This window comes from Macadamia integrifolia, chromosome 6 (assembly GCF_013358625.1).
Source record: "Macadamia integrifolia cultivar HAES 741 chromosome 6, SCU_Mint_v3, whole genome shotgun sequence".
Taxonomy (NCBI): domain Eukaryota; kingdom Viridiplantae; phylum Streptophyta; class Magnoliopsida; order Proteales; family Proteaceae; genus Macadamia; species Macadamia integrifolia.
The window spans coordinates 38151566-38178986 of record NC_056562.1 but is presented as its reverse complement, the minus strand read 5'-3'; the positions used below and the strand labels follow the sequence as shown (position 1 = coordinate 38178986).

The window sequence follows — 27421 nt, the reverse complement described above, 5'->3', positions numbered from 1 at the left end:
ACTGTTATGTTTTGGTTTTACATTTATACCCTTAATGGTCTTCACTTATAATGGGTTCTATAGTTTATAACTTTTGAGCCTTCGGGCTCAAGCCCAACATTGAGTTAAGTTTGTTCCTTTGGACTTGGGCTGGATCCATATGGTTTGACTTAATTTTATATTTTATATTTAGACACTTAATGGGCTAAGCCCATGTCCAGGTTTGTTTAAGTGTAATGGGTTTAAAAGCTCATAGGCATTATCTCAAATGGGATGGATTGAACTAACACAATTCGAACCGGCTAAATCAAACCCAATCCAGTGAATCAGTCAATAGGTGAACCAAATTAGATTAGAAATCAAGTTAACACAAACGGATTCGTGATACGGAAGCTATCTCCAAAAGAGAGTATTGTATTACTTTGGGACGAAGAAAGTATTATGTCAAGTTGACTAAAAAAAAAATAGATAAATTAAAAAAAAAAAAGAGTTTGGTCGTGGGTGACAATAGACCCAGACTTGGTTCTATCAATTCTTTTCTTTTTAAATCCTTTAAAGTAATGGGTTGGGCCTTATTTATTTCATAAAAAAAAAAAAAAGGTTTATTGTTTCATTTAAACTGTTATGGGCTTAGACCCATGCGCATGATCTATTAATATATATATATATATATATCAAATGAGATTTGTAAAGTGGGCTCTCTTACGTTTTAAAATCCCATTCCATTTAAATTTATGATTCATACTAAAGTCTTTGAACAGTCGTCACTAAGGTATTGTCTTGATTCGAACCAGTTTTGATCCGATTCAAAATGAAACGATTTATTGACTCTTATGATGGGTATTTATTGTGCCACTTGAGAGGACGGAATACTGTCACACCTGAGATTACAAAATCTATAATCCCGTTATATTTTGTAGGATAAAATTTTGTCCTACTACAGTTCATAGATAAATCTAATATTGTTTATGTATTGATTTATTTATATGGCATAAATTTGTTGTTTTGTGATTTTCTTGAACCAACCCCGGTTATTTTGATGGGTTCTTCAATACTATATTATCTGTGACATCTGGTCTATAGTCTATTTATGATAAAGGTAATTTTAATGGAAATGCATTGAAATAAATGAGTCTTTTTTGTAATGGCCAGTCTTCAAATAATGTTCAATGAAATTTTTCATATTTAAAACAATTATTTAAGAGTCCCAAGGCCTTGTGAATAATAAAATACCATTGGTTTTCATGATGTCACTTTCTCATGTACTTGGGATGTTGTGGATAATTACTTAACTGGTCAAACCAGTGGGAGGATGTAATTATATATTCTGAAATGTTGTTTATGGTTCGACCAGTGAATGCATGTTCAATATGCTGGGTTGAATTTAAAACAAGAAAAATGAGACCTATATTTTGTGTTCCATAATTGTTTTGGAACAACTATAGTGTTTTGTCTTTATTCTATAGTGGCTTCAGAATTGTATTTCTGTTTATGCATATTTTTGCATTGGTTTATCATTACTATGATATTAAAAAAGTCATTTATGAATGACATAGGCAGAAAATTAATGATATTTTATGTTTACATGTCATATTTGGAATACTCTATGATGAATAGATACATTGGAGTTAAGTTGGGTGTAAGCTTTCGCACATGTTTAGCTACAAAACGCATTTCTAGGAAACCATGAAAGGATGATGTGGATTCCACTAAAATGACGTATCTTGTTTTTTCATGATTTTTCCTAGGACCGCATAGTAGGTGACATTTACCTAAAGATGATGTCACCAAAGTTAAAGAAAATGACAGTAACTTAAGGATTCTGATCCCAAAGGTAAGGGGATCTAAAAAATTATTGTTATTTTCACAGTTAATACAAGAAAATGAGAGGACCAATATATTCCTGTCTTAAAGAATAAGGATACAGTTTCAACTATAACTTTTGAGTGATATAGTCATTACAGTGAATGCACATGAATCTCACCAAGTTAAACTTTGTTATTGGTGTGGTCTATTTGAATCGATTTTTATGAAGATTCTTTGTGGGTAGAGTTGGCATCTTAAAGATTAATATTAATGATGATACCTATACTCATATTTGAAATGTTATGACACAAGATCATCATACGTTGCTTCTACATGTTAATGGTTTATTAACTATTTTCAGCATAATTTCAATGAAATCGAGTTTTTGAGTCTAATAATTGTATAAACCATCAACAGTTTATGCAAATAAAATTAGAAATCGTTTAATTTTGATTTATTGAAATGACTTCTGAAATCTGTTTATATTGTTGACTATTTCGGCCATGTTTATTCAAGCCAACAGTTAGATCTAGTTCTAATATGAACTGATATTGACTCTTATAAATGGTACTTTTATTAGGTCATCTAGTCTTACTCTCTTATATTAGTGGGAGAATAAATTATTATCCTATTGAGGGTGATAGATGTATCATACATGTTTTATTATGTATACTACACTTATCGTTTCATAAATTTTAAATCAATCTAGGGGTATTTTGATATTTTCTTCGATATTATATTTATCATCCGTGACATCAGGTTTCGTCACGAGACACATAATTATGAGTTTTGACACTCATTTATGATTCAAAATATCACGAGTGCATTGTTTAAGTAATATTTCTTCAAATTTATATATCATATTTGTACTTGTGATAAAGTTTAATTTTATTGAAAATTCATTGAGATAAAACAGATATATTATATTTGAATGATTTAAATGAACTCATTGAAGTTTTAGTGGCTTATTGGTATAAAGCCTATGAAGTTATTTATACTTACTTTGGAACTAAGTCAACATTACTTTTATTTGTTAAAGGCTTATTGTTATTTTGGCCTATAAATTATTTGATTCATGTGCTCTATTAGTTACTGAACTTTTTTTTTATTTAAAGAAATTCTAGGTCTTTATTGTGATTGACTTTAAAGTTTATGGGCTAATGTTTGTATTAAATATTAAAGTCATTTGGGTTGAAGTTCATATTTATATACAACTTTGTATATCTAATGAATTATGGATAAAGTAACATATTTCATGTTTTTTTTTTTTGTTATCATGAATAAATGTTATGGACTTTCATATTTAGCATGTTTTCAATATAAAAATGCCATATTTAGATTTTTATTTATTTATGATAATGGCTGGAAGTACAAAACTGTCATACTAAGAATGTACTCACTTTGATAACTGCTAAATTATGATGTTACTATATTGACTATTAGGGTTTATAATGGGTTGCTTTTGTGGGCTTATGTTGAATATTTTATTAATTAAATACTGAAATAACTCATCTTGTTGTTTGCACCCAAAATCTAAACCCACGGGCATTTGGTATCAATCCAAGTCTATAGATTTTCATAATTTCAGTGATTACACTTCCATTTAGTGGGCTAGTTACTAAGATTATGAAATTACTATTGACTATTCAGGATGGGTTGCAGTCAAGGAGACCATATGATGAATGATGTGCTCTTGCCACCACAAGTGAGTCTTCATTTGGTCGGTTTCGCTTGATAGTGTGAGGGTGACATTTTGGGCTTCATAGCTTTAGAAGTTCATGTCTTGCCACCACAGGTGACGGAATCTTCAAAGTGGTGTTGTTTTGGGCGTCTCGCCTTGCATGTGAAAGATTCTATTACGTGTTGGGCAATCTTGCCACCACAGGTGTGACCCCGATGACGTCGGATCTTTCTCCAGTTTCTGTTTTCCTACAGTTATTGAAAACAATACTGGGATAAATCTGATTAACAGCCCAATTAATCAGATTTAATTATATTATTGGGAAGTTTAATATGCCTTATGTTCTTGCATATTGTATATTTTGGTAAATATGTATGATTATATTTGTCAGTTTTAACTTCTCAGTTATTTTCTGTTAAAAAAATTTGAATGGTTCCAATTTTAAGGAATGGAACTAATCCTTTAATATTTCTCTGGCCATTATGATAATAAATTTTAATCTTAATTGATGAGCCTCCTAAGCCAGGGATTGTTAATTATATTCAAACTAAGGCTCTTCATGAAAATGGGAGGAATTGAATAGGTCTATCTAAAGATCAGTGGGAGTAAGCTCATGAATCATAAATTTTTGTAGAACTACATTATTACAGATTGTTGATTCTATATCTAAACCATTGAGGATGTTCTGTGACAACTCCGCTGCGGTATGTTTCTCTCATAACAGTAAAAGTACTTCAGGCTCTAAACACATTGGCATTAAGTATTTTTTGATCAAAGAGAAAGTTCAAGAGTCACAGATTACAATAGAGTAGATTGCTACAGAAAACATTATTACAAATCTTCTTACTGAGGGCTTGACTCCAAAAGTCTTTCAAGAGCATGTTACTAATATGGGACTTGTTAGTTCTTTTGATGCATTTTATTAGTGGGAGTTTTGTGCAATATGTTCGCATTTGACTTTCAGTTTTAGTTTATACATATGATGCATTATTATTCTTCTCAAGAATATATATGCATTTTTATGGCCATTTTTTTATGTGTATACACTTATTTATTTGCCTCCTATAGAAAATTGAGGTTATATATGGTGTATTTATCTCATTCGGTATCTGAGGTTCCAATCAATACACACACATCCAGTCGCTAGTAAAACCTCGTTTGATTAAGGTCTAGTGCCAGTGTTTTGGGACATCCGGACCCAGTTTCAATGAGCTTCTTTGATTGAAGCTTGAGCGTTTGGGAGATGCTTGTAGTTAATGAGACCTTCGGTATCTGTCTCATAGGGCTCATTTGGTTTTCGAGTCAGGACCAATTTGGAAATATACATGATGATCACTATAGCATGTTATTTCCATACCACACTTTCATACTGCTCAGCCCAAGTCAGTGATGTTATGAGTACTTTGACGTGTGTGGTCTCATATCGCTTTAGATGTGATGATCAATATGGTTGGGTGTTTATAATTCTCATTCGGACTAAGGCATTTGGTTTAAGGTGCACTCCATTCAACACTGTTTTGTTTGTGGCCACATTAATTTTATCTAAATTGGAGAGTCGTTTTAAATAAATTTTAAAATCTAAAACTTGCGACATATGCTGCCCAAGTGGGAGATTGTAAGATTTCCTATTAGGTGGGCTAGCATACTCAAAGATTTATTTCCAAAATCGATTTCGTGGTGTTGACTACAGATGGAGTAAGCAGAAAGAGTCCAATATTATTGGTAAGTGATCTCTATGGAGATATTGGATTCTATTAGCACACCTTAATGGTATGAAATATTTATTACTATATGTGGACCTAAGGTATTGTTTCTTTAATGGGGAAGAAACCCTAATTTCTTTGCAGGGTTGGTCCCTACCCTCACCCCTATATAAAGTTATCACTGACCCATTAAGTGAGGCTAACGACCAAAAGCAAAAGGAAAAGAGGGTAGACCAGACCAATATTGATCGTATTGTACGAGGAGCATACAAGAAGATATTAAGGAGTTCTTATTCTTCAGCCACGGATACAGGTATGCCTAAAACTTGTTTTTGTAGTGTTTGTCGTGCATGCTTATCGATCTTCATGAATCGTTCCGCGTTTATTTTCTTTCATCTTCTTCTACCATCACTAGCTAGAGTTCACTCTTCCTCCTCTCGTTCTATTCCTCAAGTCCATCAAGGTGAGCCCATAACCACTCCTCCTCTTCAATACTTTCCTTTTTCTCATTCAGTCCCACTTGGTTCCCATTCTTGCAATTCCTATTTGCGGCAACCCATTTAGCTGCATTCAAGTTCAGACAAAATTGAATGTAATTTATGGGTTATTAAGACTAAATGTCACTCCCATAGCTGAACTCCAAGCCAAGTAAAACTGATGTTACTCAGTCGTGGCTTTTCCTGTTTGAGAAACTTTTTATAACTCTCTCTCTGGCTTTAGTATAGATTTAACTTTCAAGTTGGGTGTGGTACTACTTATTGGTCTAACCATCAGCAATATTAAAAGGAAGTGGTGTTACTATAGCCCCAAGAGGGGCAATTTGTATCTCTTTTGCTTTACATGGAAGTAGATGTTTGTGATATGGGCTACTAGTGTGGTAGAGTTGGATCATCTATTGGAATTCATTGGTTAGGATGTAGGGTCATTTGAATTTTTCAGTAAGTATCTTCCTCATTGGGCAGAATCAGGGAGCACAATAACAGCAACACAGAGCAATCAAATTTAACAAATTTGAAGTGTAAAACAAGGGGAAGGACAGAAAGTGTACCTTCACTCCTAGATTGCTTTCTCTATTTATTTATTATTATTTTTTTTTGATAGAAATATAGCACAGATTAGAAGCTGAGAAAAAGGACAAAAAAAAATCCAGTTCTTAGATGCTTCTGACTCATCAGATCATCACTCAGAACAACCATGTAGAGAAAGAAAGCTAATCTTTAAGTTTGTACGATAATGTCTCCGAATAACTCTCCCTTTTTTTAAGGTACTGTGACTACTTAGCTTAAGTCTATTGGCTAGAGAGACTTGCTTCGAAGTCTCAACACTCCTAAAACTCCAATGCAACCTTGATAGAGAAACTGAAGCTTTACCTAACCTTCAATGGCGGCAAACAATGAAACACAACACATGCATTCATCTTAGAGAGAGAGAGAGAGAGAGAGAGAGAGAGAGAGAGAGACCTTTAGCTGGCGTATTCGAAGAGCTTTCCTGTGGAGGGAAAAATGATAAGAGCCACCTCAGCATCACAGAGAATGGACTGCTCCTCAGCCTCCTTAAATAGCTCTCTTCTTCTCTTAGACAAGGTCACCTGTCTCGCCATCGTGTTATCGATCTTCTTGATCTGAATTTTCTCTCTCGCCATTCTTTTTTCCTTCCACCAATCGTAGCGTCCTTTCTCGCCTACAACAACCGTAACATCACCGCTGACAGAGGAGAAACCCGAGAGGGAGAGGGGTTAGGGCAGAAGTGAGTTGTGAGGAAGAGAGAGAGAGAGCGTGTTAGGAAAGAGGAGAGAGAGAGAGGGCGGTTAGTGTAGAGGAGGACGTGAGAGACTTCAAATTCTAGTAAAATGGAATAAAAGTAATTGGTAACCATTGATTGAAGTAGGGTCACAATGAATAGAGTTGCGACAGGTGATGGCCTTATTGTTATCCTCCGTTAGATGTAGGAACCTTTACCCTAATTAATAGGCAAAAAATTTCCTTTACCTTTTCTACCCTACAAAAAAAATAAATTCCCCTTAAGTTACCTTATAGACCAACAAGTATAGAGGTAAAGCAGTAAGGCATTATCAATCACATTTCAACCTAAAATATTAAAGGCAAAGAATGATCAATTATAATTGGACCAGGGAACTTTGCAACTACCCACGGGCTTAGGGAGAATGGTTTTTTTTTTTTGGTAGAAGAGAGAATGGGTTATTGGGTTATATATATATATACTAGTAAAAGGACACGTGCAAATGCACGTGAGAGAGAGAGAGAGAGAGAGAGAGAGAGAGAGAGAGAGAGAGAGAGAAATGTATTTCAATCATATATGATATCCATTAAAGCAATTAGTAATTTAAGATGACTATTAAATTTTAAATAATGATAGACAATTACAACATATTTTTAGACAATCAATGGTAAGAGAGAGAGGCCTCTCTTTAGTAAAATGTCTCTGTCTCTCTCTAAGAGATTTAGTTATAAGCTATCAAGGATGGGTTCTTTAGTTTAGGAACCTTAAATGTGGATGAAAACAACCTTGGAGTCTTTCAAGAGGGAACGAGATTGACACCCTTTCTTTTTAAGCTCTTTCTATAGCCTTGGTTACAACCAGAGAAATCGGGAGTTCAGAAGCTTGGAGTCTTTGAAGAGGGAAAGACATTGACGCCTTTTCTTTTTAAGTTCTTTCTATGGCCTTGGTTACAACCAGAGAAATCGAGAGTTTAGAAGCTTGTTAACGGTAATGCAATCACAATCACCAATTTCATCATTGTGTAATAAAAATGATTTTCTTATAAAGTTCATAAAAATAACAATGTAATGCTTTCATGTAAGAGAGCATATCACAAAAATAGAAGATCAATTGAACATGATTGAAAGACCTGTAGAGCATATTAATTCTTGGTATTAATGGTTTGCTTAATAGTTTCAACTCTTTATTTCATAGATTCCTTTACTTGGCAAGTTGGGGTCACTTTGTTACAGATATCCAATGCTAAAGGGATCCATTTTTAGCCATTTCTTTTTTTAGACAGATCTAGAGGCAATCACATGCATCCAGTAGAAAAAAGTTTGTCCATTAGGAATTATTAGAGCATCTAATGTAAATCCTACATGCTCAATTGAATCTCCAATTAAGCGGTGGCTGTTGGGAACTTGGGATTCAAAGAGAAGTAAGAGTTGGTCGGATTGCATGAAAATAAAATAAGAGACAGAATTGGAGATATCTTTGAATTTGAGATCCAACTAACTCTAAAGTGAAACCTGAGTAATTGCAACCCTTAAATACTCAAAATATACAATTTAACAACATCCAGAAACCAAATTGATATCATAGTCACTATTACTTTTTTTAAAACCAAAACCCTACCAAACCCATATAAAAAACAGAACTCACGAGGATCACATTATTGAAATAATTTCTCAACATCTGCAAAATAAAAACAACAACGTAAACATCAGAACCTATGAAGCAAAAAATCCTCAAAATAAGAATGAGAGAAGCAATGAAGAAAAAAATCCAACCAGTGGTGAGAGCCTTGATCGTTCCAACGTGCCTTCATCTGAAATCCTTAAAGATTTCTTCAACCGATTGAGGATTATGAAGCCCTAAGATCTTTTCATACCTGAGACAAGTTAGAGGGTTAACCCAACATTAGATACGATAAACCCATAAATGAGCGAAGAAAATCAAACATTTAAAAATATGGATTTAAAAAAAAAAAATGAGATTACAGATTTAAGTAGATTCCCAGATAACCTAAATCAGAAAACATATTAAAATCTACAGGTTTACATCCACAAAGAGCAGGAAAAGAAAAAAAAGAAAAAGAAAAACAAACAAACAAATTTTAGAAGACAAAAAGTGCATTATATGATCAAGGAGTGAGGATGAATACCTTAAATTGGATAGGAAAAAAAAAAGCTAAAGAATTGTATAAGAAACCTTATAATAGCTTACCTGGAGCTAAAGGAATAACAGAGAAAGGGAGCTCTTGGAGCTCTTTTAGAGCAGATTGTGGGCTTTGGGAGAGAAGACCAAAGAGGAGACACAACTCTCTGAATTTGTTACCTAATAAAAGGGAGAGAAGAGGGAAGATTTTATTTACTAATAAATAAGATAAGAGACGTATCAAAAAATTAATAAATACATGGGGGGAGAGAGATTCTATTTCCTAATGAAGGAGAATGAAGCATTTCTTTACTAATAAATAGGATAAGATAAAGATTTAGTGGAAATATTTTGAGTTACTGTTGCAAAAGATAAAAAATTGAGAAATCCTGAGATATTGTAGTTGATTTTTTTGTCTTCTCTGTGGTATATATAAGGAAGGATTCCATGCAGTAAAAACCTTTAAAGTCGATGAAAGATTATTGAAAGATATTGTTTTTATGTAATAAATCTCTCAATAATTTTGTACCTATTTTTTTTATCCATTTAATACGTAATAATTATAATTAATAACACCCCTTTCTCCTCCACGTTTAGAGAGAGTGAATGAGAGAAAGATAATTATAAAGAGAAAATACCCCTTTCCTCCACATTTAGATTTTGTAAGGGATGGAATGAGAGATTTTAGGAACGGTTTTTTTTTGTTATGGTATATCTCTCTCTATATTTACCTTTTTAATATTTCCATAATTATTTATAATTTTCTCTATGGAGAATCTCCCTCTATTGTATTCCACGTTTTTTTCAAAGAGGATGAGAGAGAGAGAGAGAGATTTAAGAAGGAATATTATATGCCTTTTTTTTAATCCTTTTGAATATGAAATTAATTAATAATTATAATTAATTATTACTCTCTCCTTTCTCCTACACATTTAGAGAGAAAGAGAAATAGAGAATTATGGAGAGTTTATTATTATTAATTTATTTTTTTTTGCATATCTCTCTCCATAATTGTTCATTCCATCACAATTCTCTATAATTCTCTCTATTTCTCTCTCCACTCTTCTCCTTTCAGATTGAGCTCCTCTGTGGCGCAACACAGTGTCTGGTGCGCATCCAACGGCCAGAAACATCTTGACATCGAGCCCAAGGCGTTACTAGGTGTTGGATGCGTGCCGGACATTGTGTTGCGCCACAGAGGAGCCAAATCCCCCCTTTCTCCTCCAAGTTTAGAGAGAGTGTGTGAGAATTGTAGAGTTTATTATTATTATTTGTTTCATCTTCCATTTTGAGGGGTGAGAGGATGAATGGGTTTAGGGTTTATAATTATATGCCTTTTTAATACTTAATAATAATTATAATTATATGCCTTTTTAATACTCCACTCTCCCCCTTTCTCCTCCACATTTAGAGAGGGATAGAGTGAGAATTATAGAGTTTATTATTATTATTTGATTTATCTTCCATTTTTAGGGGTGAGAGGATGAGTGGGTTTAGACTTTATAATTATAGGCCTTTTTAATATTCCACTCTCCCCCTTTCTTCTCCACGTTTAGAGAGAGAGAGAGAGAGAGAATTATAGAGTTTATTATGATATTTGTTTCATATTCCATTTTGAGAGATTTTGGTCATTTGAGGAATTTTTTTGGTAGATATAAATGGTTTTTTGGTCATTTTGAAAAAGTATACCAAAGACAGGGAGTACATACTTTTATATAGTAGTATGATAGTATGATAGTGATATATATATATATATATATATGCGTAGTTGGGCCATTATATTGGGCCTTGAAAAAACATATATGCAAAATTACATACACGTGGTGAATTTCCAAATTGCCTCTCCATTGCCTTTCAAGGTTAAGTTATTGGGTGCAGCTTCTTATCACCGAAGTGGTGAACTAAAAAAATTCAAGCTGTAATCTTTACCAAAAAAATTCACAAAAAAAAAAAAAAAAAAAACTTTAATCATTGATTGCTCTTTATCTTATCTTTATTTTATTCTTAAAATTTAGTTAATATAAATATTTAATGGAAGGGTAACCAAGAGTTTTCAAAACGTAATTTCTTGCATGCCTGTAGTAAGACCGATTCTATTCTTTGTATGCCTACCTTTTTTCAATCATGTGGATAGATAATTTGATAAATTGACCGTTGAATACATTTGAAATTTCTTAACATGCCGCCATTTGTTAAATGCGGTGCTATCCCAACTCAATAGCTCACGTTTTCCTCTATTATTCAATTTCAATGGTCACTGCTTATTGAGTTTCTATTGAGTTTAGTCGTAGACTTCTAAAATATTTCTTAAACTTTTACAATAACATAGAGGAGTGCCACGTTGGTATAAAATTTAACCATGGATGGATGATGATGTGATAACATGTTTATCAAAACTTAGATCTCAACCATATTTCCACAAGGTAGTTGTTAAGGCTGTTCAGGAATGGGGTCTTGCCAAAGGCTTGCCTCTGTTATTGATTAATCCTTCCTGTCAAACACCTAAGTGGGAACCTCGATACACTTTTCATCAAGGATTTTTGACATAAAAACGATAAAAAAAAAAAGTTGAGATTTTTCAAAGTCAACTTTTCCATATAGCAAAGTTTTAGGAGATCCACATAAGAAAAGTCAAATTAAGAGGTTTTCCCTATCTATCAAATAAGAAAATTATTCTTGATTATAAAATTTAGAATTTATAATTTTCCTCCACTTCAAAATTATTTATTTATTTTTTATATTAAGAAGACTTTTGAAAGATCTTAACTGTCAGAGCCACTGGGGTAGGTGTGATAGCACCTCTGTTTCTATCCCTTTCTTCTTCATACGAAATGACCTCGATGATGTCTTATGTATGATACCATTTTTTTTCTCACGTCATTTGTGTGGCATTCCTCTATGCCTCTTGCTTACAGAACCCTTTCCAATAAAATATTTACCTTTCAAAATATATTGAATATTTATTAAGGGTACTTTGCTTAATTAATACCCTTTTCAAGTTGTTTCTTTAATATAAGAATAAGGGTAAGCTTCAATCATATAGTTTCCTCAAATGCTGAATTGCTAATAATCATGGCTGTCTAACCCTTTTGTTTAAGCTTGGTTAGGCCAATTAATTAAGGGTACTTATGTTATCAAACATGTGATGAAGGTCAACATCTGCCATTTAAACAACAAACACTGGTAATGAAAGTCTTTAACTTTAGATCCAGTTCTCCTAGACAACTAAGCTCATCGTGGGGTGTTGAAACACTAGTGTAGACTATGAGAAAAACAGGTTTGTAAAGTTTGAAATTTCTGTCTCCTTTGATTATATATATTAATTTGTTCATATATTTCTTATCAGAAATCAGAGACCAGGAACTCATTGCTACCATGTTGCGTGGTTGACCTCAACTAGTCCTATTATTTACTCAAAGGGGCTCAGGCTTTCAACAACTGAACAAACCCCACACTTTGACCTAAAAAAAAAGAAGAAGAAGAAGATGATATCCACTTGCAGATTTATTTGACTTTCAAGTTCAATACTGCTTTAATCTCTGGAAATGGTGGAAGAATGACTATACTTAGAAGCAAAGTGAAGGAATCTTACCTGAAATTCAAAAATAAACTAAACAAGGAGGGCTAGTAAACAATAATGGTGAAATCCATACGTTTTTATTAAGGATTAAGCTTTCCTTCATTGCTCGTGAACGAGGTGAGGGTTCTGATGTGACCCCCTCTTTCTCATATCTCTCCCTCTATTTTACGATGGTGATGATCAAGATGAATGGATGTCAATTCATTGTGGTCTTAGAAAAATTCGATCTTTTTATTAAAATAAAAATAGTGTTGAACTAGAAAAATTTTAGCTAAATAATGGATTATTAAATAAATAAAATAAAATAAACTAAAAAACTATGGTAAATAAAATAAAATTAACTAAAAAACTATGGTTATAAAATCTAATTAATCCTTTGCATGAGAAAGGAAACACACTTATTTCTTAACAAAAAGTGAAGACATACATGATAATACCTTTCTTTCAGTGAAGGGAACATATAAATAAAAGACTTCCTGACTTCCCCCCTCCTTTAGAGCATCCATTATGATGTTGCCTTTTATTTATCTCACAAGAAAGATATATGTCCCAAGCACTCCATAATTCATAATAATCTACAACCCCAAATAAGGTTCTCAACTTTTTCAAAAAATGTGAGAAACTCCAAGGGGTAGTTCAGTTGCTAAGGGACATTTGCCTCAAGAAATGTGTGATTCTGAGTTCGATTCTTCTTACCTCATTAGGCCACTCACACGAGGATATTCAATGTTCTTCACTGCTTTCGATGAAAGTTAAATAATTCTCATTCAACTTCGATATGACTCAATCCATGTGGTTGTGGGGTCAGTATAGACCCATGGGACTAATCAGGCTGAAGGCCTAGAATCTTGTCCAGCCATATTATAGAGTGAGAGAGTTTAGGCTCATGTGCAGAAAACTATTTTTTATTTTTTTCTCCTCTCCTTTGACTCATTCCCTTTGTCGAGGTACTCCCTGGATCAATCCGTAAAGAATCCATGAACGCAGTTGTTAGAAGATTGTAAAATCACAGGAATATATTATACTACTATACTCTATTTGCACTTTAGAATATTCAACTCTTTACACTTAGAGATATGTAGTGCTCATCTTAATCATTCATTTCATTACTGCGTGTTATCTACTTTATCGTTAACAGAAATCAGTGAAAGATAGAGAGGTGATTTGGAGGATTTCCTTTTCTATTCCTTTTCCACATTTCATGCAAATGAAGACACAAACAAATTTATGGTTCATAACAGTTCTTCAGTTCCTATCCATACCCGTTTAAGATGGTTTTTAAAGTAAAAATTAAATTAAACGCACTCACGATGCAATGTCCGCATCTCACATGAACTTTATAGGGATTTCTAGTTGGGGTATGACGTTATGTACTATGTCGCTTGTATTTGTGGTTTAATTTCTATGAATTATTAAGGGGTTTGGAGGAATTAACCCACCTTGCATGTTATTAGGCCTTGAGAAACTGATGCATCCATGATAGGTTTTGAGGACAGTCATGCTAGGAATTTTTTTTCTTTTCAAAGACTACATAAGTATTTTGGTAATATGTGTCTATGTAGGGTTTTTTCTATATATATTTATAATGAGATGGTTTTCTCTATAACTTGAGATGGACGTTAGGACAAGCAGCTATAACCCTATTCTCATTTGATATAGAAGTAGTAGATCTCATTTTACCGTTAATTAAACCATAAAAATCCTTGGCGATGTGATTGTTGCATTTTTTTTATACTGTTTTAGGTTTTGGTTTCTACAATCCTTGATCTCATCATGCACTCAATATGATCTTCGTGTTTAATTATATTTTTATGCACTCGTTTTAGGGACTTAAAACCTTTTTTTTTTTTTTTTTTTTTTTTTTAATTATGGATTTTAGTGCTTTACATATAACGAAATCAGACCACATTGTTTTAACGCTTTGGACCAGACCAGTCCACCCAGGCTTCTATATATCCATATTGTATCGATCAATTATATATATCTGACCGACATCTGATAAAAAAATCGACTCTTTGATCTCAAATTGGCCGATACCAGCTCAATACAGCCTATCCATACAGGCATTGATATCAGCAGTGATCGATACGATAATACTGTGACGTTTTATAACCTTGGTCCAGAGTCCGGACTGGCTGGGCAGGTATAGCGGTACAGCTAAAAATTTGGGTCAAACAGTAAATTCTAGCCAAAGAATTAGGGTCAGAGACAGTCCAATACCACAAAGAACTTATCTGGTCCGGCCTTAAATCGATCAACTGGTTCAAACCAAACCGGGCCTTCCATGACTTGTAACTATACTTATCAGGCTAGATAACGATGGATTTGAGATGAATGAGGCTTTGAACAAACATCTTACCTTATTTAGTCAAAGAAAAGTGGTGTGGAAGGAGGGAAGGAGGAGGAAGGTTTCATGTGATAGATGTTGAGCAGTAGTTGATAAGAGGAGAAAGAGATATTGGTGGTGGAGAAAATATATATCTTGGTAAGGTCGAATCAGTCTTGAGTCCCTATGAAAATTAAAACCCAAGAAAAAAAAAAAATGAATGAGGAGTTTATGCACTGAACAAAAGTAACAAATGAGAGAGCACTGAAACTCAAATGGCACTTTCAATTTCATCACCCCTCAAATAGAATAAGAAGATTTGTGTCCTCACTTTTTTTTTTTTTTTTTGATAACTTTGTGTCCTCACTTACTACCTTGCAAATTATAAAACACCAAAAGCCTTTCTCTACTTTGAGGCCTCTCTCTCTCTCTCTCTCTCAAAAGTATGCATAATTCTTATTTCTTTATTTCTATACTAAAAAAAAAAAATGTTTTTTTTTATTTTTTTATTATTTCTTTATGGAATAAGCAAGGTGGGGTTTAGTAAGAACTCTTATGATTAAGAAATGAAGACAGCAATTATTTTGCTAAGTATATAATAAAGAAATGTTCATGCATGAGATTTCATTGTTAAATGACTTGTTTTGAGAGGGGAACAGGGGAAGGTGGAAGAAAATCTTAATGGTGGGACTCCATCTTCCTCAATCTCTTATTTCTGATTGTAGGATACATTTTATTTTTTGAGCTTTAATATAAAATTTTAAAATTCACTAATCCAGCTTGGGTATGGCTGTATGGTGATATCTTACTACCTTTTCCATTTTTTTTATTTTATTTTAACATATTTGGAGACCGACCCACTATCCATTTATATATGAGTCATTCATGGAAGAAGAACATAATTAAGGGAACATTCTAAATCTCATTGTTTAGATGGGGACCAATATAATCTAAATTAATGATTTTTTTTTTCTTTTTTGGTAGTAGAACTCTTGATTGTAATCCATTTATTATTATTTTATAATAATATTTTAAAGAACCACGTTGAGTTCACAATTTATAACTAATCATTAAGTAATATTTTTCAAGAGAACTCCCATGCATTACTGGTTATGGGAATGTAATTTTTATGTATAAGGATCTTAACGATTCTTCCATACAAAATCTGATACGCATATGAATCACTCACTATATATTATTGTCAAAATGAATTTTATTAATTATTCTTTTTTTAAGAGAAGTTCCACATATTACGGATCACTTACCTGTTTCTTGGTATATACATAAGTAGTAACTCATTGTCGTAATTTCAACCCCATATGATAAAAGGCTAGGGAACTGGCTCAAAGTTTAACCCTAGGTTCCAAAAAGAGGGAGGAGGAGTGGTTGCGAAGATATTCCTACGTTGGAAGAAGGAAGAAGGAAGAAGGAAGAAGGAAATAGAGATGAATATTGGGGTATTTTAGGTTTTTTCTTTAATTTTCTTTTGTTTATACTTTATATGGGATTTGGTAAATTATTTCAATTTAGTAAGTTGCAATTGTAAAATATAATTTACACCTACCAGTTTCATAAATCTTTTTTTTTTAGATCTATGTAATTCCCCCATATAATGATAGGGAGAAAGAAATCTAACTAATAGTATTACATATGCCTAGACACATGAGGAAGTGGAACTGAAGTTACTCTCTCTCTCCCTCTCTCTCTCACATTTAATAGGATTACATATGGGTTAAATGAGAGGTTCTTTTATTTATTTATTTATTTTTTATATTATTATTATTCAAGTTCAAAGGCCTATTGATCATTATATAGTAGACCCACATAGGAGCCAAGTACATACTCATGGAGGAGTCAACTGGGGCCCAAGGCTACACTTTTTGGAAAACATGAAAATTTATACAAACCAAACACTGATGCACTTGAGAGGAGATGACCAAGCGATCAACTCTCAGATAGATACCCTACTAAGCATTGCGAACCGCCAAGCCAAGGCCCAAATCTTATGAAAGACGAAATTTGGTACATAAGGAGGATCCATGTGGTCTTTTAGAGTTATAGTGGGGTGGTGCTAAAAAGAAAAAACTTCTATTTAAGGTTTAGTGAATGTTATTTGTCCCACAATGCCTATAGTGGTGCCTAAATTAATTGATTATTGTAGACTTGTTAAATATTTTTTTTCCCCCAAAACTCTAGAAGGTCGGCCTATTCACGTTAGCTTTAGTAATGGATATATCTACAACCAAAAGGCAATAAAAGGAAAAAAGATTAGCACGACGTGGTCTTGAAAGCGCAAATTTTCTTTCTTATGATTTTTTTTTTTTATCCATTGATGGGGTATATAATTTTTTTTTTCACATTGGTAACCTGAAGAACTATTTCTCAAATAGAAATTGAAAAAAAAGAAACTCCTTGGTCACACCACTGCGTAAAAGCAATGAAAAAATGTAGATGAACATTACTTAGGAACAATTCTCTTAGTTCATACAAGTGGGAGGCATCATTTGTTTTTCATTTGTGTCTAGGTGCAGAAGATGGAAGATCATGAAACGTTTATTTTCCCATATAAATTATGATTCGAGAGAAAGAATGTGATCAACAGTCTAATTTCACTTCCTGTTGTGTCTAAGTATGCGCACCACTATGAGATAGCAAATTTTCCCTTATAATTTTGATAAAAAAAAAAAACAATACTACAGTTTGTCAGGGACAGACACCTTAAATAATAAATACTAAGTTGACTGCCGAAACGTGTGTGAACAGTGGGAGAAGTATCTACTTAATTATACCAATTGGTTATCTGTATTGTATAGTTGTTCATCTTCCTCCCACCCTTTTCTAATGCACCTCCCCAAGTCAACGTGATCCAAAATAAAAAAATAAAAAACACGTGTAAATTGTAGACAAGATCGAAGAGGAAGAAGAAGGTGTAGTGGGTGCCACACAAATATAGCAAGAACCCATTGATCTCATTGTCCATGCAGTTGCGATGCACTGTAACATTCCTTATCCCGAATCCTAAAGATCCCCTCTTACGAATCTGTTAATCCCTCAGGCCTCAACCCTCGCTGCTGGCCGTCTATCCAGATTCCAGATTCCTTGTTTACCCGTTACCCCATATTTCTACTTCTCGCTTTATCTCTATCTGGCGCACAAACCCGCCTCCAAACCAGACAAACCATCACTATTCTCTCTCTCTCTCTCTCTCCCACAAGTGCACACAGACACATTTATAGGAGGAATTCTCCCAATTGTCTTTCCGTAGACGGACTCAAAGATAACGGTAAGTCGGAGGAAAAACCTCTTGTGATCTTATCTCTGTATCATTATCATCAATGGAGAATCGACCACCACGCTCTCCGGCGTCCTCCATAACTACCCGCCTCAACTCCTTCGTCGACAACAGCCCAATTGGAAAGAGATTCAAAGTCGCCCAACGAGGCTCCACCTTCACAACTGAGCTCCGTGCCGGCACAGCCACCTTCCTCACCATGGCCTACATCCTCGCAGTCAACGCAAGTATCCTCACCGACTCTGGTGGAACCTGCACCGTAGCCGACTGCGTCCCTCTCTGCAGCGATCAGTCCATCTCCATCTCCAACTGCTCCGGCGGCAACCTCACCGTGATCCAACCCACAGAGTCCTGCAAGTTCGACCCAGTCAATCCTGGTTACACAGCCTGCCTCGACCGAATCCGCCGAGACCTCATCGTCGCCACCATCGCTTCCTCACTCATCGGATGTGTAATCATGGGCGCCTTCGCTAACCTCCCTTTAGCTTTAGCTCCTGGTATGGGCACCAACGCTTACTTTGCCTACTCCGTCGTAGGCTTCCATGGCTCCGGCAACGTCTCTTACAAAACCGCTTTAACGGCAGTCTTCATCGAAGGGTTAATTTTTCTCCTCATTTCCGCACTTGGGTTCAGAACTAGACTTGCAAAACTCGTTCCCAAACCCGTCCGAATCTCATCCTCCGCCGGAATCGGTCTCTTCCTCGCTTTCATTGGGCTTCAAAACAGCCAAGGTCTCGGACTCGTCAGCTACAGCTCAGCTACACTAGTCACAATCGGTGCTTGCCCCGCTAAGTCACAAGTTTCGGTCGCACCCGTAATTTCATATCCAAACGGCACCGTCAGTCTTATGGCCGGCGGCACCGTATCGGGTGGCATTCTCTGCTTACATCACAAGATGGAAAGCCCAACTTTCTGGCTCGGCGCTCTGGGTTTCGTCATCATCGCTTATTGTCTAGTGAAGAACATCAAGGGAGCAATGATATATGGTATAGTGTTTGTCACAGCGGTTTCATGGTTCCGTCACACCCAAGTCACCGCGTTCCCCGATACTGACTCGGGCAACTCGTCTTACCAGTACTTCAAGAAAGTGGTGGATGTCCATACCATCAAGAACACAGCAGGTGCGTTGAGCTTTATGGGTATGGGGACAGGGTCATTTTGGGAATCTTTGGTCACATTCTTATACGTCGACATACTCGATACGACCGGAACGCTTTACTCGATGGCCCGGTTCGCCGGGTTCGTTGACTTGAACGGCGATTTCGAGGGTCAATATTTTGCGTTCATGTCCGATGCGACGGCGATAGTGATCGGATCTTTGTTGGGGACTTCACCGGTGACAGCGTTTATAGAGTCGTCGACGGGGATAAGGGAAGGTGGCAGGACGGGGCTGACGGCGTTGACGGTGGCGGGGTACTTTTTCTTGTCGTTCTTTTTTACGCCGTTGTTGGCGTCGATTCCAGCTTGGGCGGTAGGACCACCGTTGATTTTGGTTGGGGTGTTAATGATGAAATCTGTGGTGGAGATTGAATGGAATGATATGAGGCAGGCGATACCAGCGTTTTTGACGATGATATTGATGCCCATGACTTATTCGATTGCTTATGGGTTGATTGGTGGGATTGGGACTTATATTGTGTTACATTTATGGGATTGGGGAGTGCGTGCGTTGGTGATGCTTGGGATAGTTGGGAGGAGAGAGGGGAGAAATAAGGATTTGGGAAGGGTAAATGAGTCAAATCGATTGGGTCTTGAAGATGGGGAGAGGAAGCCATCATCTGAAGTTCAATTAGCAGTTTAAATTTTTTTCTTTTCTCATAACTCAAAATTGTCATACTCGTTTGGTTTGGGAATTTTTTTTTCCTTTTTGTTTTAGTTATTATTATGGTGGTTAAAGGAGAAAATTGAAGAAAAAAAAATTATTTATGAATGAAAAATTTCACTAAAGATTATTTTCAACTTTGTCCTTTGGAGAAATTGGATGAAACATAATTATGAATTTGAAGTTATCTGAGATATTTCATAGTTTGTACTATATGAGAAATAATTATTTCATTAAATGATGTATTACTCCATATCACAAATTCCCTTGATTGGTAGCTAGCGATAGAGCAGAAAAATTATTTGCCAGAAAAGTCTATTCATGAGATTCTTCTTCTTCTTATTATTATTATTATTTTATTTATTTATTTGGGTATAAATATATTCATGAGATTTAACTGGGGACAAGATGCAGTCTTGTACTTTGGTGTGAGCTGAAAGATAGAAAATTTCTTGAGCTAATGAAACATGGTATGGCAAACCCTTTCCTAGGGAGAACATATACTAGTGCCATGATAGTATTTGGCAAGAGAAGGTAAACATGGGCCAGATTTTGACTTGGGCCTAGGCCTTGCATTTGTTAAATTGTTTCCAGATTCCTTATGGGCCCCAAGAAAGGGCCAAAAAAAATCCCTCATTGGAAGGGTACACTTTCAGTTGGAAAGACCGAAGAGGAATGCCACTCCTCATCCCCACTTCTCGGAAATTAGGGTAAGGTAGCTGCTACCCTTTTTGTTACTCCAAGACTATCTTAGATTCCTACATTCTACATCCTAGAATTAAGAAAAACTTTTCCTTCACTCTCAAGTGAACATTACTTCTCCCCATTAGTTTATGAAGATCGTCCAAAATTCTCATGGCATTGCTGTAGAAATCCCATCCAACCGCTAAAAGTGATGAGTTCTCTTGTCATAGTGAGAGAAGGAAACCTGGTTCCCTAGATTTATGATTGGGGTGAGTCATTCGATTTTATTCAAAACTTTTGAAAATCTGATCAGGAGTCGTGTAGATTTGCTATAGTAACAAATAACAAGAACTGGTTACAACTCGTTTGAGTCAAGAGACTTGGTCTTTTCATCCGAATCACAACAACATCATCGTGTTTGGTCATTTTTAACAACCATACAACTTTGCTCTCTTCTTTACGATTCTCCCATAGTAACAAAGGTTTGGCTCTCACTCTCTATTTCTCTAAGGATAATTGGAAATAATTTTAAAATATTTTCGGGGTTGAAATAGTTGATAAAATCATTGATTCTTAATAATTGTCAGGCATAGGTTCAGTCATACTCCTATAGGCTGCTCTCCAATTACTTGTAACAAATTTGTTTCGCTTATGTTTTTTTTTTCTTTACTTCTAATGAAGCCCCCCTCAAACTTGCCTAATTTTACGGGGGGACCACACTTCTAACAAATTTGTGTGGTCTATCTATAAATTAAATTTTTTTTTTTGTAATAAAAATTTGGACTTGTACCCATGGTGAATGGGAATCCATAATCTATTCATGTGTGTAGGATTTTTTTTTTTAATAATAAATATAAAAACAAATAATGAATAACAATTCCCACTATTTCACACAGAAACAAATAAAACCTAATATGAATTTCATTTGAAGAAGAACAATTGAAAAATAAGTAACAAGTTCATACATTTACATGAGACTTTTTTTTTTTTTTTTTTTTTTGAGGGTACTAATTTGCTATGTAGTTTTTCTAGTGAACTCCAAATTCATCCAACAGTTAAAGATGACGAAAAGACAAAATCATGTGGTTGAAATAATCATTGGTTTGTATTATATAAACAAAATCATGTGATCGAAATGTACTTCATCACTTGTTTACGACTAATCATCATTTCTTATTTTTAGATCAAAATGAAATTAATTTTATAGTGGGCCCTCCAGCCGGGATAATTGGATAGGTCAGTTGGGTACTCATAGAAACGAATAAAAAGAAGCAGAATAATGATGAATGCTTGACTCTCCTTTTTAACCACAAAATCTAAAAAGAACTCATCAACGTCAAGTATTGGGTTGAAGGATGAGCTTCACTGGGAAGCAAGAGTCTGTGTCATGTACTCATGGGTCAAGGTTAGTTGAGGAGGTGGACCACCCACCAAGATGACTAGCTAACCATTTGTCCAGCAAGACAAATTGAGGGAGTTCGAGCAAAGTGAGGTTGGAAAGCGTCGGCAAGAAGAAGATTGGTTGATGATGATGTATTAGTTGTCATTTTTGCAGAAAATGAGCAATGATGGAAACTTTTCTTTAGCTTCCTTCAATATTGTTAGACTTTCACAATCCCCAACGAGAGCAAAAATATTTGCGGTCCTTATGTTTACAGGGGGAGAAGGATCTACATGTTAACAGTTTATTTTAAAGGGAGAGGATTCCTAAGAGGGAGAATGGATCTATTGCTTGTATGATCATTCTATGGTACAAGTGAAGAGTGGATCAAGTCAAAAATCATTTTTGCACAGGATTGATACGTATAGATAGAATCCATCAAAGTAACTATGTGATGGATTTCTTGTTATTACATGAATAAAGAGGGCCAAATAGGTATATTTAGAAATAAAAATGACAGATATTGGATACTCACCCATATGACCAGGTGATCAAACAAGCAACAGATCCAATCTCCCTAAGAGGCAATATGCCCTTTCATTAAGGAAAGGGTCAATAGAAACACTAGTAGAAACATTAACATGGATTGCATTTTTGCTTTTCATGAGGGGTGAGAGAATCAGTTTGCTCCTTACTGTCACTAGGTGTTGTCTTCTTCTTCCTCTCTTTTATTTTTATTTTTATTTTATTTTTTTAATTTTAAAAATGGGCGAAAGAACGCTCATTGGTCGGGTGGCTCCAGTGTCCACCCCATAAATCCCACTTGTTGTTGATGCACATGTATACCCTGTCATTGGCCCCCAATGACACAATAGCTGCACTACTAGGGAGCATTATTTTTTCCTTTAAAATTTTATAGATTAGCATACTATTGATCATTGGATGAAGTGGGAAACATCTTAGCTACTCAATCTTCTTTCATTGTAAGGTGTGGAGTTAAATATGCAAATACGGTTGGAACAAAGGTTCACAGGTTGAATTTATGAAGAATGGAGGATAGGAAACACCTAAATTAAAGCTTTGGTAATTACTTTCACTTTCCTATACTCACCTTATATTTATTCAAACTCCCTGGCCTTTAATTTCTTTTCTGATACCCCAAAATTTTGTTTTATTTTTTTCAATTTATGTTAGTATTTCATTTTCTTGTTTATGTGTCAAAAAAATTGAGTTCATGGAAGATAACACTTTTTTTTTTCCTTGTACAAAGGTTGAAGGGTAAACTATCCCAACTCTCTGTAGGATTTCCAAAACAAGTGAAACGCGATAAATTGTTCATTTTCCATTCCAATCAAACAACTAAATAGGTGGTGGCTACATGGGCTGGTTGGGCTTGGATAAGAATAATTGCAACAATCAAGAGCCTGGGAATTGATATATACATAGCAAGGGCTTCGGCTTAGCTTAGCCCATTCAGCTGGGTCCAATAAATTTGCAATTGAAGTCACTCACAGAGTCACAGGCCTATGATCTTATTTTTGCCACTTAAATTTTTTTCCCCACTTGGGCTGAAAGAAACCTCAATATGAAGAGATGACCCCATGTTCATCGGCATGTGAAGGACTTTCACGTTTCATAAATTAAAAGAATGATATTTCTCTACTAAAAAAAAAAAAGGCATTTCTATGGTTTTTTTTTTATCATTCTATTTTTTTGTTATATGATTTATCAACAAAAAATTTCTCGTTACTTGTTTTGAGTTGAAATTTTATGGAAGAACAGAATATGAATTATCTATCATATAGACCAAATCATGTCTAGCTAGGGTTTTAAAAAATGAATTGTTCAGCTGATCCTTCTAATCTTGCTTGTGCCAAGTCTATACGGAAAAACCCTATATGCCTAGAATTTATCAATCTATGGCTAATCTGGAACAATTCAAATTAATTTTACTCTGATCCGAATCAAAATTGATTGGGAGTTATCCAAATCTCGATTCCAAGTATTTATAATTGATGTCTACCCATATTATAGTTTTACAACACAAGGAAACCATGAAACAAACAGAGGGATAGTATTTCAAGTCCAGTCTCTATTCAAGATTTGATTGAAGGGAGGCATTATCAATCCGCAATGCTTTGTTAGAGGCGATTTCAGAAGAGTATGAGAAGATTGTGGTTGAGTCCAGCAATAGAGATGTCATATCCTACTTTAAACATGGATTAACAATATTTGCATTACACAGGCAACATTTTCTTGAAAAAATCATGCATCTTTCTAATGTTGAATCATGTATATTTTTATTTTACTAGAAGAGAGATTAACAGGTTACTTGATCCCCGGCCATGATTTGCCGCATTTTCGATCCATTAAAATGGATAATGGATCACCCGTGATACCAATACCTGTTTGGAGGGCAAAATAGTAAAATGAAACCGTAGCAGAATCTGGTGGGAGGGTAAAATTGTCCAATCGAATCCGATATAACCGGATCGGTTAATATACTTGCGGAAACAATGGCAGCACCACTCGCGCGTACTAGTAGGCGTGGTCTGGATTCCACCATGACTGGTCCGTCCAGTGGGTATAGGACATTTTCCTATTTTTTTTTTGGGAGTTCCTGAATCCTGACCGAATCTTGTCAACGGAAAAGAAAGGAAAAAGAAGGAGAAAATGGACGCTGTTGTTACTAAAGGTTTCTTCTCAATAGTCCGTAGAACCAAACATGAAAATGAGTTCTCTTCGAAAAAGGGACTTTTTTGCAGTTCCATGGTATCCAGAAAATCATCTAGGATTAATAGAATTTCCTGCAAAGTTTCAGGTGGTGGGATTGAAGAAAATCCCACGAAAACCAGTAGCAGTAGGAACAAGATGGAAGAGTATAATGTTGCGATGAAGAGGATGATGAGGAACCCATATGAATACCACCATGATCTTGGTGAGCTTTTTCTTCATAAACCCATCTCAGTTTTTTTTTTTATCGGTTTGATGCAATTTCTCTTTCCTGTACTGATTGAAGTTACTATGATAGTGCTATAGACCCATTATTGATATGATCAAGACATGGTTTTCTCCAGTTGTTGTAATTTTTTTTTATTTGTTTCCAGTGGCATATATTTCTTGGGCAGCGATTAGAAATTCCTTTTTCTGCTCCCCAAATTACCGGATCATTTTTTATTAGGTTGATTTCATTCATTTATCTGATGTTTCAGTTAGGGATTGAAAAGTGAGATATGGTCTTTCTGATCCCATTTCAAATTTTGGTTTCTCAATCAGATTTTCTCTTGTAGTGAATGGCTTCGAGATGTGGTTATCAAGCATAATGCTCTGTAACGTTCTTGTTTTTGTCAATGAATTGATTTTGGTTGGTTTACTTGGTTTAGTGAGACTTTCTAGGACATTCAAGTGCTTTCTGGGTCACTTGAATTTGAAAAATAGTGAGTATTCAGTGATCTGATGCTTACCTATTTGATCTGATCTGTTTTCTTTCTGGACAACTGCGACAAAATATCACCTGGTGCATACCTTTTATCACTATCCATCAGTTGTACAGAAAATGTTTCTTTTTTTTTTTTTTTTGGGGTGGGGGTGGGGATTGTGGTTGTGTGGGTTATATTTTATGGAGATAAGTGTGCTTGCAACTCAAAGGCTTCTGGATGGTAACAGTAATGCGGCAGCAGTACTAAATGTTTGTCTTTATGTTGAAATGTTTAGCTGCAAACTTTTTAAGTTTCTTCTTTATTTTGTAAGCAAATGATAGTTCCCACTTATGGGTTCTATTCACCAGGAGAATTGCAATTTGCAGCTGCTGTCAGAATCAATTTCTTGTACGGAAACATTTATGCCACTTCTGATAAATAGTGGCTTATAATATAATTGTACTGTTATTTCATATTTATTTAAAATTCGGAGTAAGATCGTCCAACTTAGTTGGGTTCTTAAAGCAAAGTCTTCTTTGTTTTACATTTGAAATCTTGAAACTGCCTACTTATGTTCAAATTTTGGAGGGACACTATTTTTTGGTGGTGGTGAGATTTATATGATTCCATGCCGTCTCTCTTTTCCTTATATCTTGGGGTTTTTTTTTACTCTCAGGCATGAACTATACCCACATAACTCACAATTTGATTGTGGGTTCCCAGCCTCAGAAGCGCAAAGACATAGATCATCTGAAGCAGGAGGAGAAAGTAGCATACATTCTAAACTTGCAGCAGGATAAGGACATTGAGTACTGGGGAATTGACTTGGTATCGATTGTCGATCGATGTAAAGAAGTTGGTATCCGTCACATGAGAAGGCCTGTAAGCTAGTTACCGTTATTCTTTTAGATTGGGATTCTGATTCTTGGGATAGTTTAAGAACAAGATCCTCTATAGGATGATCCATGGTGACTGTCCAGCAGGTCCTTTGGTGTTCTACTAAGATCTTTGTGTTAATTTTGGTACAGAGAAATGAGTTTCCCAAAAAACTTAATGGGTCCCCAAAAAATCTTCTAGGGTGAAATCAACCCACTGGGATGGTCCAGATGGTCCATATTTCTGTTATATCACTTTTTTTCTTCTTCTAGATTTGCCATAGGTAATAGGCTGGCCCCAAAGTAAAGATCAGATTATTTGTTAACATCATTCAGTTGAGGTTGGACTTGTGAATTTTCATTTTTCTATTTTTACTCAATATTCTTCAAGTTAGTTTTCGTTTTACATCATATGGGCAGGTGTTGATATAAGGTGCTGAGTGGATTGATCTCTTGACCAGTTTTTTCTGTTGATTTATAGTCTCATGTAGCAATTTCCTTTGTCAGAAATAAATGTTGATTTTGTGATGTTTAGAGTAAAGAGTTCTTTGTGCATCTTGAATCTTTTCTTACAGCTCCTCTCTTTTGCTTCTTAAACCCTGAATGGCATAGAGAGGTTCTATGTGCTTGCCACCACCTCTAAGAAGTTTTTTATTAGGGAAGAGAAAAAGGAAGATCGTGAGGATTGTTTTTTGATGCTCTTAAATATTACTTCTCCCCTTGTAGATCAATGTATATCACTAGAGAAACATAATCAGAATCATAGCTGTTTTTCTTTCGACTTACTAAATGGACTGAGGGGTGCTATAACTTGCAGGCAAGGGATTTTGACCCAGATTCCCTCAGGAAGGGATTACCTAAGTCTGTCTCTTCATTAGAATGGGCCATATCAGAGGGTAAAGGAAGAGTTTATGTACATTGTACGGCTGGATTGGGGAGGGCCCCTGCTGTTGCAATTGCTTATATGTTCTGGTTCTGTAATATGAATGTAAGT

General features: G+C 35.1%; 2 protein-coding genes and 1 long non-coding RNA gene across 3 annotated transcripts in view; 2 read left to right on the top strand and 1 right to left on the bottom strand.

The window, feature by feature from the left end:
* Nucleotides 1-8373: 8373 nt before the first annotated feature.
* Nucleotides 8374-9252, bottom strand: LOC122081529. The gene is made up of 3 exons (XR_006141106.1): nt 9118-9252; nt 8682-8782; nt 8374-8586 (listed from the first exon to the last, which is right to left on the bottom strand). It is a non-coding gene; the product is annotated as an uncharacterized LOC122081529 (long non-coding RNA).
* An 8660-nt stretch (nt 9253-17912) lies between these two features.
* On the top strand, nt 17913-20205 carry LOC122081554 (adenine/guanine permease AZG1). Its single transcript, XM_042648731.1, has one exon. The coding sequence runs from the start codon at nt 18290-18292 to the stop codon at nt 20045-20047; it is 1758 nt and encodes a 585-aa protein (XP_042504665.1). The 5' UTR covers nt 17913-18289; the 3' UTR covers nt 20048-20205.
* A 4449-nt stretch (nt 20206-24654) lies between these two features.
* LOC122081150 (phosphoglucan phosphatase LSF2, chloroplastic) overlaps nt 24655-27421 on the top strand; it is a 3787-nt gene continuing 1020 nt past the window's right edge. The window contains exons 1-3 of the mRNA XM_042648139.1: nt 24655-25071; nt 26229-26434; nt 27245-27415. Of these exons, the coding sequence (XP_042504073.1) occupies nt 24807-25071; nt 26229-26434; nt 27245-27415 (642 nt within the window). The 5' untranslated portion in view covers nt 24655-24806. The remainder of the gene's footprint in view (nt 25072-26228; nt 26435-27244; nt 27416-27421) is intronic.

What these genes read in the sequence shown, in the direction of transcription:
- LOC122081554 (XM_042648731.1), top strand. Translation starts at nt 18,290, where the DNA reads ATGGAGAATCGACCACCACGCTCTCCGGCGTCCTCCATAACTACCCGC.